At 50.4% G+C, this 15,762-nt stretch overlaps 1 protein-coding gene across 1 annotated transcript in view; it reads right to left on the bottom strand.

Moving 5' to 3' along the window:
• Window positions 1-15,762, bottom strand: part of JPH2 (junctophilin 2) — a 59,427-nt gene that overhangs the window by 35,468 nt on the left and 8,197 nt on the right. The window contains exon 2 of the mRNA XM_066234338.1: window positions 1,683-2,466. Coding sequence (XP_066090435.1) covers window positions 1,683-2,466 — 784 coding nt within the window. The remainder of the gene's footprint in view (window positions 1-1,682; window positions 2,467-15,762) is intronic.

Here is a 15,762-nt window from a genome sequence, read left to right as displayed (position 1 = left end):
GGGAGCTCAACACCCTCGCATTCAAGGGCAGGAGGGCAGAGAAAGCAAAGGGCGGAGAGGGGCAAGGTTTTGTCCCGAACAGGTGAGAGCTTGGAGAAATCCCTCCATGTCCCCAAGCTTCCATTTCCTCATCTTCTAAGTCACACGTGTTAGGGAGGGCAATGACTGTTTCTGCTGCTGGCTGCTCCGTGCCAGACATGGTACTCACATTAGCTCATCTACCCCTCCAACAGCACTGGGAAGAAAGAGAGTCCAGGGCTCAGGGTGGTGAAGCAACCCGGGTAAGGTCACACAGCGCTTCTATTATAGAAGAGCCGGAATTCCAGCTCCTGGTCTTTCAAATCCAAAGCCTACCTTCCTACCTACTCTAAGCTCTGCTGTGACCCAGGGTGGCCCAGGACAGTCCTTTCTTATGCCTGTCATAACTATATACACTTAGCATAATAATTTAAATGTTCCATTTGGAAGAAAGGACAAATGTCCCTAACAGGAGAATTCCAAATACTATATATTGGTACTCCTCCCTCTGGAGCTAACTCCAGAACCTTCTCAAGAGTGGGCTCAACTTAATATATTCCAAAGAACAGCACGGAAAAGGGGAGGGGGGATGCTAAGTTACCTGGCAGACACCACCTTAACCAAGTAATCAAAGTCATGTCGAAATCATGTGCTCCTGATATGTGATGAGAAGGGCCCTTTACTTCTGTGGTCTTCTTCCCCAAAACCTATAACCTCAGTCTAATTATGAGAAAAACATCCAACAACCAAAATTGAGGGACATTCTCAAAATACCTGACCAGTATTCCTCAAAACTCCCAAGGCCACAAAACACGGGGAAGACCAGAACGGCCACAGCCCAGAGGACCCTAAGAAGACTTGACAACTAAATGCAATATGAGTTCTTGGGACAGAAAGAGGGCACTAGTGGAAAAACTAGTAAAATTCAAACAGTCTGGAGTTTAGTTAATAGTAACATAAATTGGTTTTACACACAAATTGTATTATGGTCATGTAAGATGTTACTGTGAGGAGAAACGGCACAGAGGGTATGTGGGAACTTTCTGTACTATCTTTGCAACTTTTCTGTAAATCTAAAATTATTTCAACATGTAAGTTTTATTTTTTAAAAGTGCCCCCTTTAACTCATAGAAGTGTCCAGTTTTGGACAGTAAATTATATGATCACTTGGTCCTGCCCCTAACCAAGAAGACTTAAGAAAGTTACCTATACCTTCTTTCCGTCTTAATACACTAACTGCTCACACATTCACAGCAATTTCCAAGTTTACAAGGTTTAGAGATACCAAGATGCACTGGTTAGAGCTTTGGAATCAGAAAGCTAGGGGCTGAGACTCTGTTCTCCCACTTGCTTGCCAGGTGGTCTTGGGCATATTACATTCCTTCTTTGGGTCTCAGTTTCCACATCTGTAAATTGACAACAATGACAAAGGCGTATGGAGCAACTAAATGCAATATGAGTTCTTGGGACAGAACCAAGAACTGTAGTAGGTACTGTCATGCGCCACCTAGGTTGGGTGAATGGAAGGATTAAGTGTATGTAGGGTAAATGGGTAGTTGAGTGGGTGGGTGGGTGGATGGATGGATGGATGGATGGGAGAACAGGTGGCACCAGATTTTGAAGCGCCTGCCATAAACTCTAAAAGGTCATGGAGGAAGTCCTACCTGGAAGCGGCGATCTCGGCCTTCTGGCGAGCTATGGCGGCGGCACGCTGAGCGCCCTCCATGCTGTGCTCCACCTTCTGGCGCACCTTGTTGCTCTTGAGCGGCAGCACACGGCGCTTGGTGCCTTTGACCAGCACGTTGTGCCGGTACTTGCCCTCCTCGCGGTGGCCGTCGGGCAGCGTGGTGCAGCCGTAGCCGTGGCGCAGGTTGTCCAGCCACTCGCCCTCATAGCGAAGGCCGCTGGAGCGTTCGCTGACTCCGAAGCCCGAGCGCTTGTCGTTCTTCCACTCGCCCATGTAGGTCTCGGTGGTGGTGGCATCGATGTCAGCCTCGAAGGGTGCTGCCTCGTCCACGCCCTCGGCGCCCTCGCCCAGGCTGGCGGTGGACGCAGCGTCACTCCCCGAGCTCAGGTCGCTCTTGAGGAAGCTGACGCGGCTGCGCTGGCTGCCCAGGGACGTGCGTGACTCGGCCCGCCGCAGCTTGCCCAGCAGCGCGCCCCGCTGGAACAGGCCGCCCCTGGACGCCCGCGCGGCCGCCTCGGCGTTGGCCAGCAGGCTGAGCGCGAAGCCGCCGCGCGGGATGGCGGGCGACGGCAGCGGCGGGCCGTCCGAGGTTGGTGAGGTGGGTGCATCCGGTGCCACTGTGCCGTTGCTGTGCTCGCTGCGCAGGGAGGAGAGCGACGTGCGCAGCGGTGAGCGCACCACCACGGCCATCCCGTAGGGCACACTCTGGCGGACCCCGTAGCCGTGGCGCATGCCGTTGGTGAACTGGCCTTGGTAAGTCCCTGCGGGCGAGGAGAGGGCGCATCAGTGGAGCGGCACGATGGGGTCCCTGCATGTGCACAGTGATCTAGAGAGAGGACGCATCAGTGCAGCAGCACAGTGGGACCCTTATGTATGCAGTGACCTGGGGAGAGGGCGCCACAGTGGAGTGACACAGTGGGACCCTTGTGTATGCACAGTGACCTGGCCATCCGAGGGGCAAGGAGTTCGAAGTTATGAAAACAGATGAGCCCTGGCCGGTTGGCTCAGCGGTAGAGCGTCGGCCTAGCGTGCGGAGGACCAGGGTTCAATTCCCGGCCGGGGCACACAGGAGAAGCGCACATTTGCTTCTCCACCCCTCTGCCGCGCTTTCCTCTCTGTCTCTCTCTTCCCCTCCCGCAGCCAAGGCTCCATTGGAGCAAAGATGGCCCGGGCGCTGGGGATGGCTCTGTGGCCTCTGCCTCAGGCGCTAGAGTGGCTTTGGTCGCAACATGGCGACACCCCAGATGGGCTGAGCATCGCCCCCTGGTGGGCATGCCGGGTGGATTCCGGTTGGGCACATGCAGGAGACTGTCTGACTGCCTCCCCATTTCCAGCTTCGGAAAAATACAAAAAGAAAAAACAACAACAACAAAAAAGAAATGTGTGCGCCGATTTTAAATCACACAAAAGAGAATGTAGGTGCAAGAGTAGGTAGGCAAGACATTGAGTTTGTACAGTAATGTGAATATTTGCATTAGTGAAATGTGCAAAGTAGTGGGAATGTGAAGAACCATGAATGTGTAAGGTAGTGTGTACACAGAGTGTGACCAAGATCACGTGCATATGTCATAATGAGATATATCTTAAGCTTATGTGAGCATTCGAGGTCTTGAGTGTGCAAGGAAAGGCAAAGTTGAGTGAGGGTGTAAGACCGCTAGAGGGTCAGAGTGCAAAGGTGTGTAGCAGACAAGGTTCTGTCAGTATGTGAGGTTAAATGTGTGCACATGGCTATCCTAGTGTGCAAGGTGATATGACTCGCCAAGCTCATAAATGAATAAGATGGTGGGTTCGGGCAGTCATGCGAAATGTTGGAAAGCATGGGACTGTGTTGGAGAGCATGAGAGAGTGTGTATTTGTGCAAGACCGTGTGTATAGGAGACTTTTATGGGCATGCACATCAATGTCCTTTGACTATCTGAGATCATGAGTCAGTGTAATGCAGTGTGTCTATAGTGGGGTGAGTGCCCACGATCCTATGAAGATGACATTAAGGGTGTGTGAGAGGTTCTAAGTGTTCAAGTCATCTAAGCACAAAGCACAATATAAGGAGACACTCTAGGATAAATGAGTATGTGAGGATGGGGCATTAATGAAACTGAGACCATGTAAGACCATGTGTACGTAGGTTAGTGGCGTGTACAAGGAGGAGACCTTGTGTGTCCATGAGTGAGCACGTGAACTCTTGGGAACAAAGCTCTGTAAGTGGCCACCACATGGATAAGATGCAGCACAGAGCAGTCATTAGGAGCATAGACACCGACAGCCAGGCTGCTGGGTCCATATCTTGCCTCTGTCATTAGTAGAAATATAATCTTTGGCAAGTAACTTAACCTCTGTAACAGAGGCAATAACTGCCTCTTACCTCATAAGGTTGTTCAAGGTTTAAATGAGCTAGTATCTCTGAAAAACTCAGAAAGGAAAGAAAGGTGTGTAATAATGTGATTCTACAAAGTTGTGCTAGTGAGTGAGGTCACCTGAATTGTATGAACAGGTTGATACAAAGCTGACAAAATGTCTTCATACTCCACCCCCATCCTGATGTGCTGTGCTTCCCAGCGCTCTGTCCAAAACCTTCTCCCCATCGTCCCTGGGTGATTGAATCATCTGGTTTTATAACTGTTAACTGTTCATGGAAGCTCCGTGAAGGCAGAGATCTCTCCTGTTCTGTTCTCCCGTGTGTCCTCAGCACTTGGAACAGTGCCTGGCACAGAGAAGTGCTCCACAAATATTTGCTGGTTGATTGGCTGAACCTGTCCTGACTCCATCCCTTTGTGTGACCTTTTCTCTTCTTAAGGCTTCCATTGCCCTATCGGCCAGTGACGTGTGGGAGATGAAGTTCACTCAGGTTTGGCCTAACTTTGAGGTGTAGGGCTTCTAGAAATTGGGGCACTGTGACTCTGGAGGGGAGGGACAGAGCGTCCATATGACTCCACACTGGTCCCTCCCAGCACAGGCTGCCCCAGCTTAGGTCCCCACTCCTACCCTCTCCCAGCCTTTCCCCATGAAGAGCCCCATCGTGGACCATGCGCAGTGTCGGGCTCACTCGCATCTTTCAGTGGTCCTGTGAGGCAGGTCCATTGGTGTGCTCAGTTATATAGGAGAGGAGGTCTGAGAGCTAAGAAAGCAGGATTCAAACCCGACTCTTTCTGACACTCAGAGCGCATGCTCTGAGCCCACGGTTCGCAATCCCGACTTCCACTGTAGACACTCTGAAACAGAATAGATTCCCCAGGCCTCCCCACCAGAAATTCTGCTTTAATTTGTTGGGAAGGTCCCTGGTGCCTTCAGTCCCTCTGGACAGCAGGCAGGAGCAGCTGGAGGTGAGAGGGACCTCAGTGCCCTCTTCCCTTCAGTGACCAGCCGCAGTGGAATATAACTTCTGTAGAGTCATGAATTCATTCTGTTTTGTTCACTGCTGTATCGTCAGTGTCTAGGACAGTACCAAATGGGTAGTCAAAAAATACTTGTTGGGCAACTGGATGAGTGAACGAACAACATGCATGCTGTAACTGTTTATCCTCTCCTTTCTGCTCTGTCCATCGGAAAAGAGCCCTGTGAAAATGACCACAGAGGTATTTAATGGTTCCTATAAGATTCACCCAAGGTGACACAGCTAATAAATGCACCAGAACCAAAACTCACACCCATGTCTAGCTGTGTACCTTCCACTTGTCTCAGAAGAAAAAAAACAAACAAAGAACAAAGAAGATGGTAAACTGGGAAAAGAGAGAAGACATCTAATGTCTGTGTGCGACAAGTTTGTGAAATTAAATCAACCCATCTACCTTTAGCTTAAATTTGGTGTGAGATGGGCCGACACGGTCCTTTAAGCCCAGGAAAAATTGAGATTGCAACAGGAGAGCAGCTCTTGACCACCAGCTGGGGAGGAAACAGCCAGGCTATCTTAGGAAACGTACAAGGCAGTGACAAAAAGCACAGACACCCAAGGGAGGCTGGGAGTGACAAGGTCCTGGGAAGAGGGAAAAGTCAAGTGCTGGGGTCATTTCCAGCCTGACTCTCTCTAAGACAGGACAGTGCTCCTTGGGGACAGGAAAGACTCATTGGAAAAGGAAGAGAAGGCGGACCCTGCTCACAGTTTCCTAGCTGACAGAGGCCCTTAGTGGAAGGGGGGCCTCCTGACCCCTTTGGGCTGGCCCCCTCACTTGACCTTGTAAATATTGCAGGGCTTCCCACTGCCTTCAGGATAAGAAGAAAGATTCTCAGCAGCTTACAAGGCCTGGCATGCGCTTCTGCTGCCCACCTTGACTTACTTCCAACAGCTCTCTCACTTGCCTTCTTACCTCAGGGCCTTTGCACATGCTTTCCTTCCTCTTCTTGGCATGCTCTTCTCCTTCCTGCTCCCCTGGCCAGGCCAACTCTATTACCATTTCAAGCCTTGGCTTAAATGTGACTTCACCCAGGAAGATTTCTTGAACTCTACTGCCACATTGTGTCATGTCACTTTGTACTTCTTCTTGGCACTTTTCTCAGTTGCAGTTCAATAACTATTATAATCATTTGTTCACCTTAAGCCTTTCTTACCGGACTTTGGCTTCCAAGAGGGAGGAAGCCATGTCTAAGTATTCTTGCTGTGATCCCAGCATTTTGCTCCATAGCGATTGGCAGTGACGGCCAAACATTTTCACGTCTTCAGACTCAGCAGCTCAAACTCTTGGAGTTGTGGGGGTACCTGTAAAAACCTAGTGAGGACCCTGGCTGGTTGGCTCAGTGGTAGAGCGTCGGCCTGGCGTGCGGAGGACCCGGGTTCGATTCCCGGCCAGGGTACACAGGAGAAGCGCCCATTTGCTTCTCCACCCCCCCTTCCTCTCTGTCTCTCTCTTCCCCTCCCGCAGCCGAGGCTCCATTGGAGCAAAGATGGCCCAGGCGCTGGGGATGGCTCCTTGGCCTCTGCCCCAGGCGCTAGAGTGGCTCTGGTTGCGGCAGAGTGATGCCCCGGAGGGGCAGAGCATCGCCCCCTGGTGGCGTGCCGGGTGGATCCCGGTTGGGCGCATGCGGGAGTCTGTCTGACTGTCTCTCCCCGTTTCCATCTTCAGAAAAAAAAAATACAAAAAAAAAAAAAGCCTAGTGAGGACTGCAACTATGCTAAATACAATCCAGTCCTTCCGACCAGGCTCTTCAATTTACTAAAACCTGAGTGTCGTCTTCTCCTTGCAGGGGCCCTCTGGTTTAGTATAGAGTAACCTGAATTTTAACCTTAACTCTGACACTGAATAATTCTAAATTAGGCATACATTATTTAAGCCTGCTGAGCCTCCTTTTGTCTGTCTAAATTGGAGGTAATAAGACTTACTTCATATGTTGCTCATTCATTCCTTTGATTTCAACAATTATTTGCTGTGGATCCCACAATCTTGGTGCTAGGTGCCAGGGAAAACAGTAAATAATACCCCTGGCCCCTGCCTTCAGCATCTTGGAGTCTAGTGCCAGAGGTAGACTAGATTTAATCAACTGTCCCAAAAATCAATGTGATGCAGCCACAGCAATGGTCCAGAGAGATGATGGGCCAGATCTTGGGTGGCAGTGAAGTGGGGGAGGGTTGGTTGATCAAAATTAATTGGACTATCTGTGAGGCAGCTAGCACACAGGAAGTGCTCCATAAAGGCAAGCTGTTTGACAGGTCAGCGTCTTTGCTCAGAAATGCTGGCCAGAATGGATTAACTGGAAAGATGCAAAGGAGCCAGGGAGGACAGAGAGAACCACGAGAGAGAGAAACAGAGAGTGAGACCAGCTCCAGTTTCCTGCCTCGGTCTGCTTGTTTGTAAGAAAGTAGCCTTGTGCCTGAAAAGCACTGAATTTCAAAGAATTAGTACAGGTCCCAGCTGGTTAGCTCAGTGGGTAGAGCGTCAGCCCAGTATGCGGACATCTGAGTTTGATCCCGGGTTTGATCCCGAGTTGGATCCCAGGTTCGATCCCAGGTTTGATCCTAAATTCAATCCCTGGTCAGGGCACACAAGAGAAGCGACCGTCGGCTTCTCTCCCCCTTCTCTCTCTATTCCCCTCTTGTAGCCAGTGGCTCGGTTGGTCCAAGCATTGGCCCCAGATGGGGGTTGCTGGGTGGATCCCAGTCAGTACTCATGTGGGAGTCTAATTCCCCTCCTCTCACTTAAAAAAAATTAGTACAAAAACAGTGTAAAACATCTCACTAATAGTTATATATGGAATAAATGTAGAAATAATAATATTCTGGATAAGGCATCAAGTAAAATATATTATTAAAATTCCACCTTTCTAAATGTGGTTACTAGAAAATTTTAAATTACATATGTAGCCCACATTATATTTCTTTTTTTATTTTTATTTTTCTTGAGAAGCAGGGAGGCAGAGTGACAGACTCCCGCATGTGCCCCAACAGGGATCCACCTGACAAGCCCCTGACCAGGCAATGCTCTGCCCATCTAGGCAGCCGAGCTATTTTTTTTTTTTTTTCTTATTGAAGCTGGAAACGGAGAGAGACAGTCAGACAGACTCCCGCATGCGCCCGACCGGGATCCACCCGGCACGCCCACCAGGGGCGACGCTCTGCCCACCAGGGGGCGATGCTCTGCCCCTCCGGGGCGTCACTCTGCCACGACCAGAGCCACTCTAGTGCCTGGGGCAGAGGCCAAGGAGCCATCCCCAGCGCCGGGGCCATCTTTGCTCCAATGGAGCCTTGGCTGCGGGAGGGGAAGAGAGAGACAGAGAGGAAGGAGGGTGTGGAGGTGGAGAAGCAAATGGGCGCTTCTCCTATGCGCCCTGGCCGGGAATTGAACCCGGGTCCCCCGCACGCCAGGCCGACGCTCTACCGCTGAGCCAACCGGCCAGGGCCGCAGCAGAGCTATTTTAACACCTGAGGTAAGGCCATGGAGCCATCCTCAGCGCCTGGGGCCAACTTGCTCCAAACGAGCCATGGCTACGGGAGGAGAAAGATAGAGAAATGGATGGAGAAGCAGATGGTCACTTCTCCTGTGTGCCTTGACCAGGAATTGAACCTGGGACATCAATATGCCAGGCTGATGCTCTACCACTGAGCAAACTGGCCAGGGCCATATTTCTAGGAAAAGTACTGGTTTAAGTGATTTACAGTTAAGAGTTTTCTGTTACATACAGGCAAAAAATATATACTGGGGTAGGCAAAAGTTGGTTTACAGTTCATATCGAAAATAATACGATAATTGATAAGTAATATATGGAAAAACTGTTTCATATACTCACAACTGTAAGCCTACTTTTGCCCACCCCTGTGTATCCTAACAGACATAGGTGTTACTCTGATTGTAGAGTTGGAAAAATTGGCAACTCAGGATTTAAATGAGTTGCTCATGACCACATAAGTATGGCGGTTGGTGGTGGTCAGACAAGTGTCCTGATTAGTACTTCCTTCTCTGCACCACTGAAAGTCTGAGGCCATCCTTTGCGAGTTCAAGGTTTGGAAGTATGACCCAAACCTCAGCTCTGAAGAAAGCGTGACCATTTCAGAAACCCAAGGGAAGCCTAGGAGATTTAGAGATCACTCTGAGACAGAGAAGCAGGGAGGCAGAGTGACAGACTCCCGCATGACAGACACATGGGCCAGACCAGGGGACTCTGCCTCCAAATAGCGAATGGACACTGAGGACACCACCCCTTCTGGCCAGCGACATCTGCCTATTTCTAGAAACCTGTCTGAGGTCCAAACGTCGGTGTCCCTGGAGGACTAAACAGAGATGGAGAGAAAAGGCTCAGGACGAACTCCTCTCCAGGGGTCCCCACTGCCTGTGGAAGTCCTTACCTAAGTCCAGTATCCTCCTGACCTTGACCCAGTCGGCTTTTCAGCTTTGTCTTCCCAAATCTGCCAAAGCCCAGTTTCAAACCCACCTCCTTTACGATCCCCCCCCTCCACAGTCTCCTTACTTCAGACATTTGTCACCTCTTATCTCCTATGGCAACTATCTTGTCTATATCTTGCTGATTTTGTCTAACAACCATTTCTGGTCCTTCTCCATGTCTTCTCACGTAGTCTCAGATGTGAGCACAAGCTCACTGGGCAGGACTATGGAAATATCAACAGGTTTCAGACAGGGTTTGAGATGGAGCGGAGCAGGTAGGGGAGTGAGCACCACAGAGTCCAGGGGTCAGGGGCTCCTGCCCAGGCACACCAGAACCGAACCTGGCAAACCAGGAATGCACACAGTGATGAACCTATCTGCTCGTGCCACAGATACCCCTGCAGAGCCTCCTGAGTCTAGGGGGTCCGGCCCAGCTTGGCTCTAACCCGCCTTGATAAAGACCACGGACTCGTTATCCCAGGGAAAGCAAGTCAAGCCTGAGATATCTTTGGGAGCAGCAAAGAATAATGGAAATTGCCCAGGCTTTGGGAACAGGTAGACCTGATTCTGAATATCCGTTTAATTCCACCACTTTATCTCCACCCATCCGTCTAGTCCCAGACACACCAGTCCTCCCTGGTTGACTAGAGTAGCACCTTCCCTGGTCTTCCGCCTCACCCAATGTCAGTGCGGTCCACCCTCACTGCCGCCAGCCTCGTCTCCTTTATAAGATGCAGATCTGATCTGGCTACCCCACTTAACACCCTGCGGCGGCTTCCCAGGGCCTTGAGGGAGGGCTGCCTTAGGTCCTAGAAAACAGTTTCTGAGACGAAGATTGAATGGGGGTGATTTTGTGGTGAGGGCTCTCAGATCAACACCTGTAATGAAGGAAGTGGGGTTTAGCAGTGGGAGAAGCTGAACAATTACAACCAAGGTTTCAGCTGATCCCACGGGGGTCTCTGGAGCTGGCCCTTCAGAGTTGTCTGAAATCAGAGCAAGGAGGCCGGGTCTTTGTCCTCCGGGATCAACCAGTCATTAGCTGTGGGTTGCCCCAGAGCGAGGCTGCTTTGACAGAGGGCAGTGCCCAGCTATGAACCATCAGCAGCTAACATTCTGGCCGCTGAGGGAAGAGGACCTTGTTCCCGAGGGGGTCTCAGGGTGGCCTGCAGCATTTACTCTAGGGATGAAGTCCAGACTCCTCCCTGTGACTCATGAAGGCTCATGACCTGGGTCCTCAAACCCTCCAGCCTCGTTTGCCCCACTTTCTCTCTCAGTCTTTGTGCTCCAGCCATTTCTCAACACAACAGACTCCGTCCCCATCTCCACGGCTTTGCACTTGAGGCTCCCTTTGCCTGGCACAGCGTGGCTCTCCTGGCACCTGGAGGACCCCTGTTCATATCTGCTCAGCAAAGGGAGCGTAGCAAGTTTACTGTGCAGAGTTGCTGTGAGTAGCAGATAGGTTACCCAGCAGAGGTCTCAGACTCTCTAGAGTGTTGGGTTCCTTCACTTGATGGGAAAGGGTTGCAGGGTGACTGGTCACCCCAGTTTGCCTGAGACTGAGGGGTTTCCCACAATGTGGGACTTGCAGTACTAAAAGCAGGACAGGTCCAGACAAAACAGGACTGCAGGACACCCTAAATCTGAGTGAGAAGGAAAAAGGACATTTCATATTAGCACGATGTTTGGTGATGCACTGGTAAATATCTCTTTGGGAAAAGAAGCAAGCAACCCTGATTTGTAACGTTAGCCAGTTTCCATCATAGAAATATTCCCATCGTGGTCAATCAAGCTACCAATAGTCGAACAGCCAGCATGCACAATTCTTGAAAATTTAACAGTGGGCTCTCGTGAGCTGGTAGGAGCTGGTGCCAGCACCCGTGTTGAATACTGACTGTCACGTTCCTAATATCTGCAAACAGGCTACATGTGCACACACATCCTCAGCTTGGAGGTGTGTGAGGACGTCTCAGTCCCAAGAAGGTCACAGCCGGAGTGGACCTAGGAGACCATCTAGTCCAAGGCAACAAGCAGTCTGTCACATGGGCCACCTCCTCTGAGTGCTCCATCCGCAACGGACATTGCTACTTGGTCACAATGCTGGATCCTCACATCTCCAGGCAGACATAGTCAGTTAGCTGGGGTTGTGTATGACAGGAAGCTGACTTACCCTTAGGAGGAAGTATGGTTCAGTGGGCTTGGGGACCTGCGCAGGGCCACCAAGCAGGCACAGCTGCCTTGCCGGCTCTCCCAGGCCTCCCTTGCCTTGAAGAGCCGAATGCCCCAATGGGGAGAGGAACAAAGGGCAACTCTTTTGGGATCTGAGTCTAGATTCTAGCGAATTCTGCTTAAAGCCTCCAAATGCTTTTTGTACCCTCAAGGTCTTATATAAGTGTCATTTATGGGTTGAGGGGGAGGGCACTTTTGCAGAAGTCATATATGCTTGTTGTGTATAATTTCAACAATAGAGTAATATTTTATTTTAAAAAGTACCATCTTTCCAGAGGTAATCCCTATAAGAATTTAGGTCCTTCTCGGTTTTTTTTTTTCTATTAGTTTACGAGCCTCTACAACTAACACGTAGACTGAAAGATGAGATGTTTTCCGCTGGAACACTATCTCTGTCACTAAGAACACTACCTCGCACATAGTAGGCCCTCAGTAAACACTTGCTGAATGGCTCCTGTTCACTTTAAATGTCTTATGGACCCACCGTGCCCTTCTCAATGGGTCTGTACTTCATGGCGTGGTCTTGTGAGTGAGCTGAACAGTCCCTTCAGGCGAGCATTTAGACTGAGCCGCTCTTCCCGTAACGATCCCAAAGCCGAGCTCGCTAGCTGGCTCACGAGGTGGCATCAAGTCCCTTCCCGTGGCGCCCAAATGCTGCTGCCCATCAAAGCTCCTCTGTCTCCGGTTTCCCAGGATCACCACTAGAAGACCCAAAGTGGAGGAGCTGATGACAAATGTCACCAGCTCCCGGGAGCAAGGTCAGGTTGCAGGGGTGTGTGACAAGTCCCTGTAGCCTGCAGGGCTCCACCACCTCCACATCCAGAGGCTGCTGTCCCGGATGACGCCCCATGGCTTGCACAAGAAGCAGGGGATTAACCAGGTGACGCTGCCTGGGTGCTGACAGCACAGGGGCCTGTGGCCTGGGTGAAGCCCCTTTGCCAGGCACTGGGCCCGCTCAGCAACCCTCTGGGCCTTGGAAACCGGTAACAACTGGGTGTGTGAAGGGAGGAGGCAAAAGGGATGGAGGAGAAAGCATCTGGGTTTGGAAGGAGGCCCCCTAGTGGTCATTCAGGGCCCCCGTGCGCTGGCCTCCCCACAACCCTCATGCCCCTCCTGGCATGTCTAAGCCATCTGTCACCCACGGTGTCCAGCGCTGAGCTCGTGACCTTCCCTCATCCCATCTCAGTTCAGGGCAACGCCATCCTGCTGTGGCTCAGGCCAGAGCCCCGGAACCATCAACGACTCCTCTTGATCCCTCGTCCAGTCTGTGAGCAAAGCCTATTCAGCTCTACCTCCAAAACAGACCCAGGGGTCAACCACTTCTCTGCCTCTACTGCGACAAGACGGGGGTCCAAGCCGCCGTGCCACTCACCTGCGTTATTGCATAAACTCACTGATCAGTCTCCCTGCTTCTACCCTTTCTGCACAGTCTCTCTCTCTCTTGACACAGTAGCCAAAGGAATCTCTTTAAATAAAGTCCGATCATGTCACTTGAAGAGTCCCCACTTTTCTTAGAGTGGAAGCCACAGGCCCCTGCATGAACTGGCCCCTCCTTCCCCTTCCTGGCAGGAGTGTTTAGAGGTGATGCTGGGTCCTTCCCTGTTCATTTCGTCAAGGGCCCACATTGTCAGGTTGTCTTGTCACAGATGCTGTGAAATTTGATCCCTTTGTGAGGATGGTATCCATAAAGGATTCCAATGTAACTAAAAATAAAGGAATAAAACCACTGTGCATGCCAAACAGCACTTCCTGCAGCCCTCGGTGTGTGACCCCCAATTCTAAGCCACCAGCAGCATGTGCTTGAACACTTCTAGACACAGGGTGCTCACTACCCACATGATAGGAGGAGGGGGCTCTGGAGTTCCCACTGCCCCTGGATCGCTCTGTGGATTTTGTCAGCTAGGACTGGACCCACAGGAGTGAGTAGGGGTCCTGGATGCTTCCCTCGGGATCTGGCCTCACCGCTCACCTGCTCTGTGGCTCTGGCTTAGGAAGAATAGGAGACTACAGGACAACCCTCTGGGCTATGGCAGGAAGCAAGCCCCTGGATGCTTCACTCGGATCTGGCCTCACCGCTCACCTGCTCTGTGGCCCTGGCTTAGGGAGGATAGGAGACTACAGGACAACCCTCTGGGCTATGGCAGGAAGCAAGCCCCTGGATGCTTCCCTCGGGATCTGGCCTCACCGCTCACCTGCTCTGTGGCCCTGGCTTAGGAAGGAGAGGAGAGTACAGGACAACCCTCTGGGCTATGGCAGGAAGCGAGCCCCTGGATGCTTCCCTCAGGATCTGGCCTCACCGCTCACCTGCTCTGTGGCCCTGGCTTAGGAAGGAGAGGAGAGTACAGGACAACCCTCTGGGCTATGGCAGGAAGCAAGCCCCTGGATGCTTCACTCGGATCTGGTCTCACCGCTCACCTGCTCTGTGGCTCTGGCTTAGGAAGGAGAGGAGAGTACAGGACAACCCTCTGGGCTATGGCAGGAAGCAAGCCCCTGGATGCTTCACTCGGGATCTGGTCTCACCGCTCACCTGCTCTGTGGCCCTGGCTTAGGGAGAATAGGAGACTACAGGACAACCCTCTGGTCTATGGCAGGAAGCAAGCCCCACGCCGTACCCTCAGCCAGGGCCCTCAGAAGATGAGACTCGACATTCCTCAAGAGGGTGTGGCAGCATAGGCTGGTCCAGGGAACAGCTGCTGGGGACACAGAATTAGCAGGCTCTGGAAACTCAATGAATCCCAGGGGACTAGCCTTGGACAGGGGCACGTCTGGGGGACTTGGCCAATTGGACATATGCATCACAGAAAACAAGGCCACAGAGGGGAAAGTAATTATATCCTCTTCCTGATCTTGCGAAGGGTCCACTCTGCTTCCCTGGGTTTCCAGATAATGCCAAGGAGCTGGCGTGACAGCAACTCAGCCAGCTGTCACGCTGACCACTGGCTGTGAACTGGGACATGAGATTTTCTAGATGAGGTTAAATTATGCTGATTCTACATTTGAGATGGAATCGTGCCTGGCTGGGTTTCATCCATACTGGCAGGACTCAAGGCAGAACTAAGTGAATCAAAGTCTTGGCTTATTAACTGCTCCAAAGTCAAAAGCTAGTGTATGTGCTGAAATATTCTCCCCATAGCAGGGACAGCTGAGATGCAGGTCATCCTGATTTAGTTCACCCTTTGGACTGTAGACACAAATACGGGAAATACTATGTTTCAGCATTCCTATATGATAGGCATTATGCTGAGTGCTTTTAACATATCTCATTTCATTGTTCCAATCATATTTTGAGGGAGATTTTGACATCCTTAATGGAAAAAAAGGGATTGGAAGCTCAGAAAGGTTACATGATGTCCCCATGTCTATAGAATTAAGAAGGGGCACAGCTGGGATTTGAACCCAGGTCTGGACACTCTAAGCCCTGAGTGCTTAAGTACCACATGTCTCCCTTCAGTGCTATCAGACTCTCTTAGAACTAAAACACTTGGTTTTTTTTACAGCAATCAAGAAAATTTCAATTAAAAGATGTTTCTCTTAAATCTGAAAGTCTAAAACAAAAATAATTCCCGTTAGAACTAAGAAATTTATTTAGCAAGGTAGAAGGATTCAATGCCAATATACAAAAATAATTCTATTTCTATAATTGTAACCTAGTCATGAACAGTTGGAAAAATTAAATTTAAAATGCCATTTACAATATCATGAAAATAGGTGTTAGTTTTAGTTAACAAAATATGTGCAAGAGACTGACAACTGAAAAACATTGCTAAGTGAAACTAAGAACTAAGCAAATAGGGATATATACCATGTCCATGGACTGGAAGACTCATTGCTGTTAAGATGTCCATTCTTTCCAAATTGATGGATAGCTCTAAGGCATTTTTAATCAAATTCCCAGCAAGCTTTGTAGTAAAAGTTTTATAATGTATATAGAAATAGAAATGACCCAGAATGACCCAAATAGTCTTGAATAAAAAAAGCAAAGTTGGAGGGCGTACTCTGATCTAAAATTTACTGTAAGTCTCCAAT

The sequence above is a fragment of the Saccopteryx bilineata genome, chromosome 6 (genome assembly GCF_036850765.1).
Source record: "Saccopteryx bilineata isolate mSacBil1 chromosome 6, mSacBil1_pri_phased_curated, whole genome shotgun sequence".
NCBI lineage: Eukaryota > Metazoa > Chordata > Mammalia > Chiroptera > Emballonuridae > Saccopteryx > Saccopteryx bilineata.
This window is presented reverse-complemented; position numbering and strand designations above follow the sequence as displayed.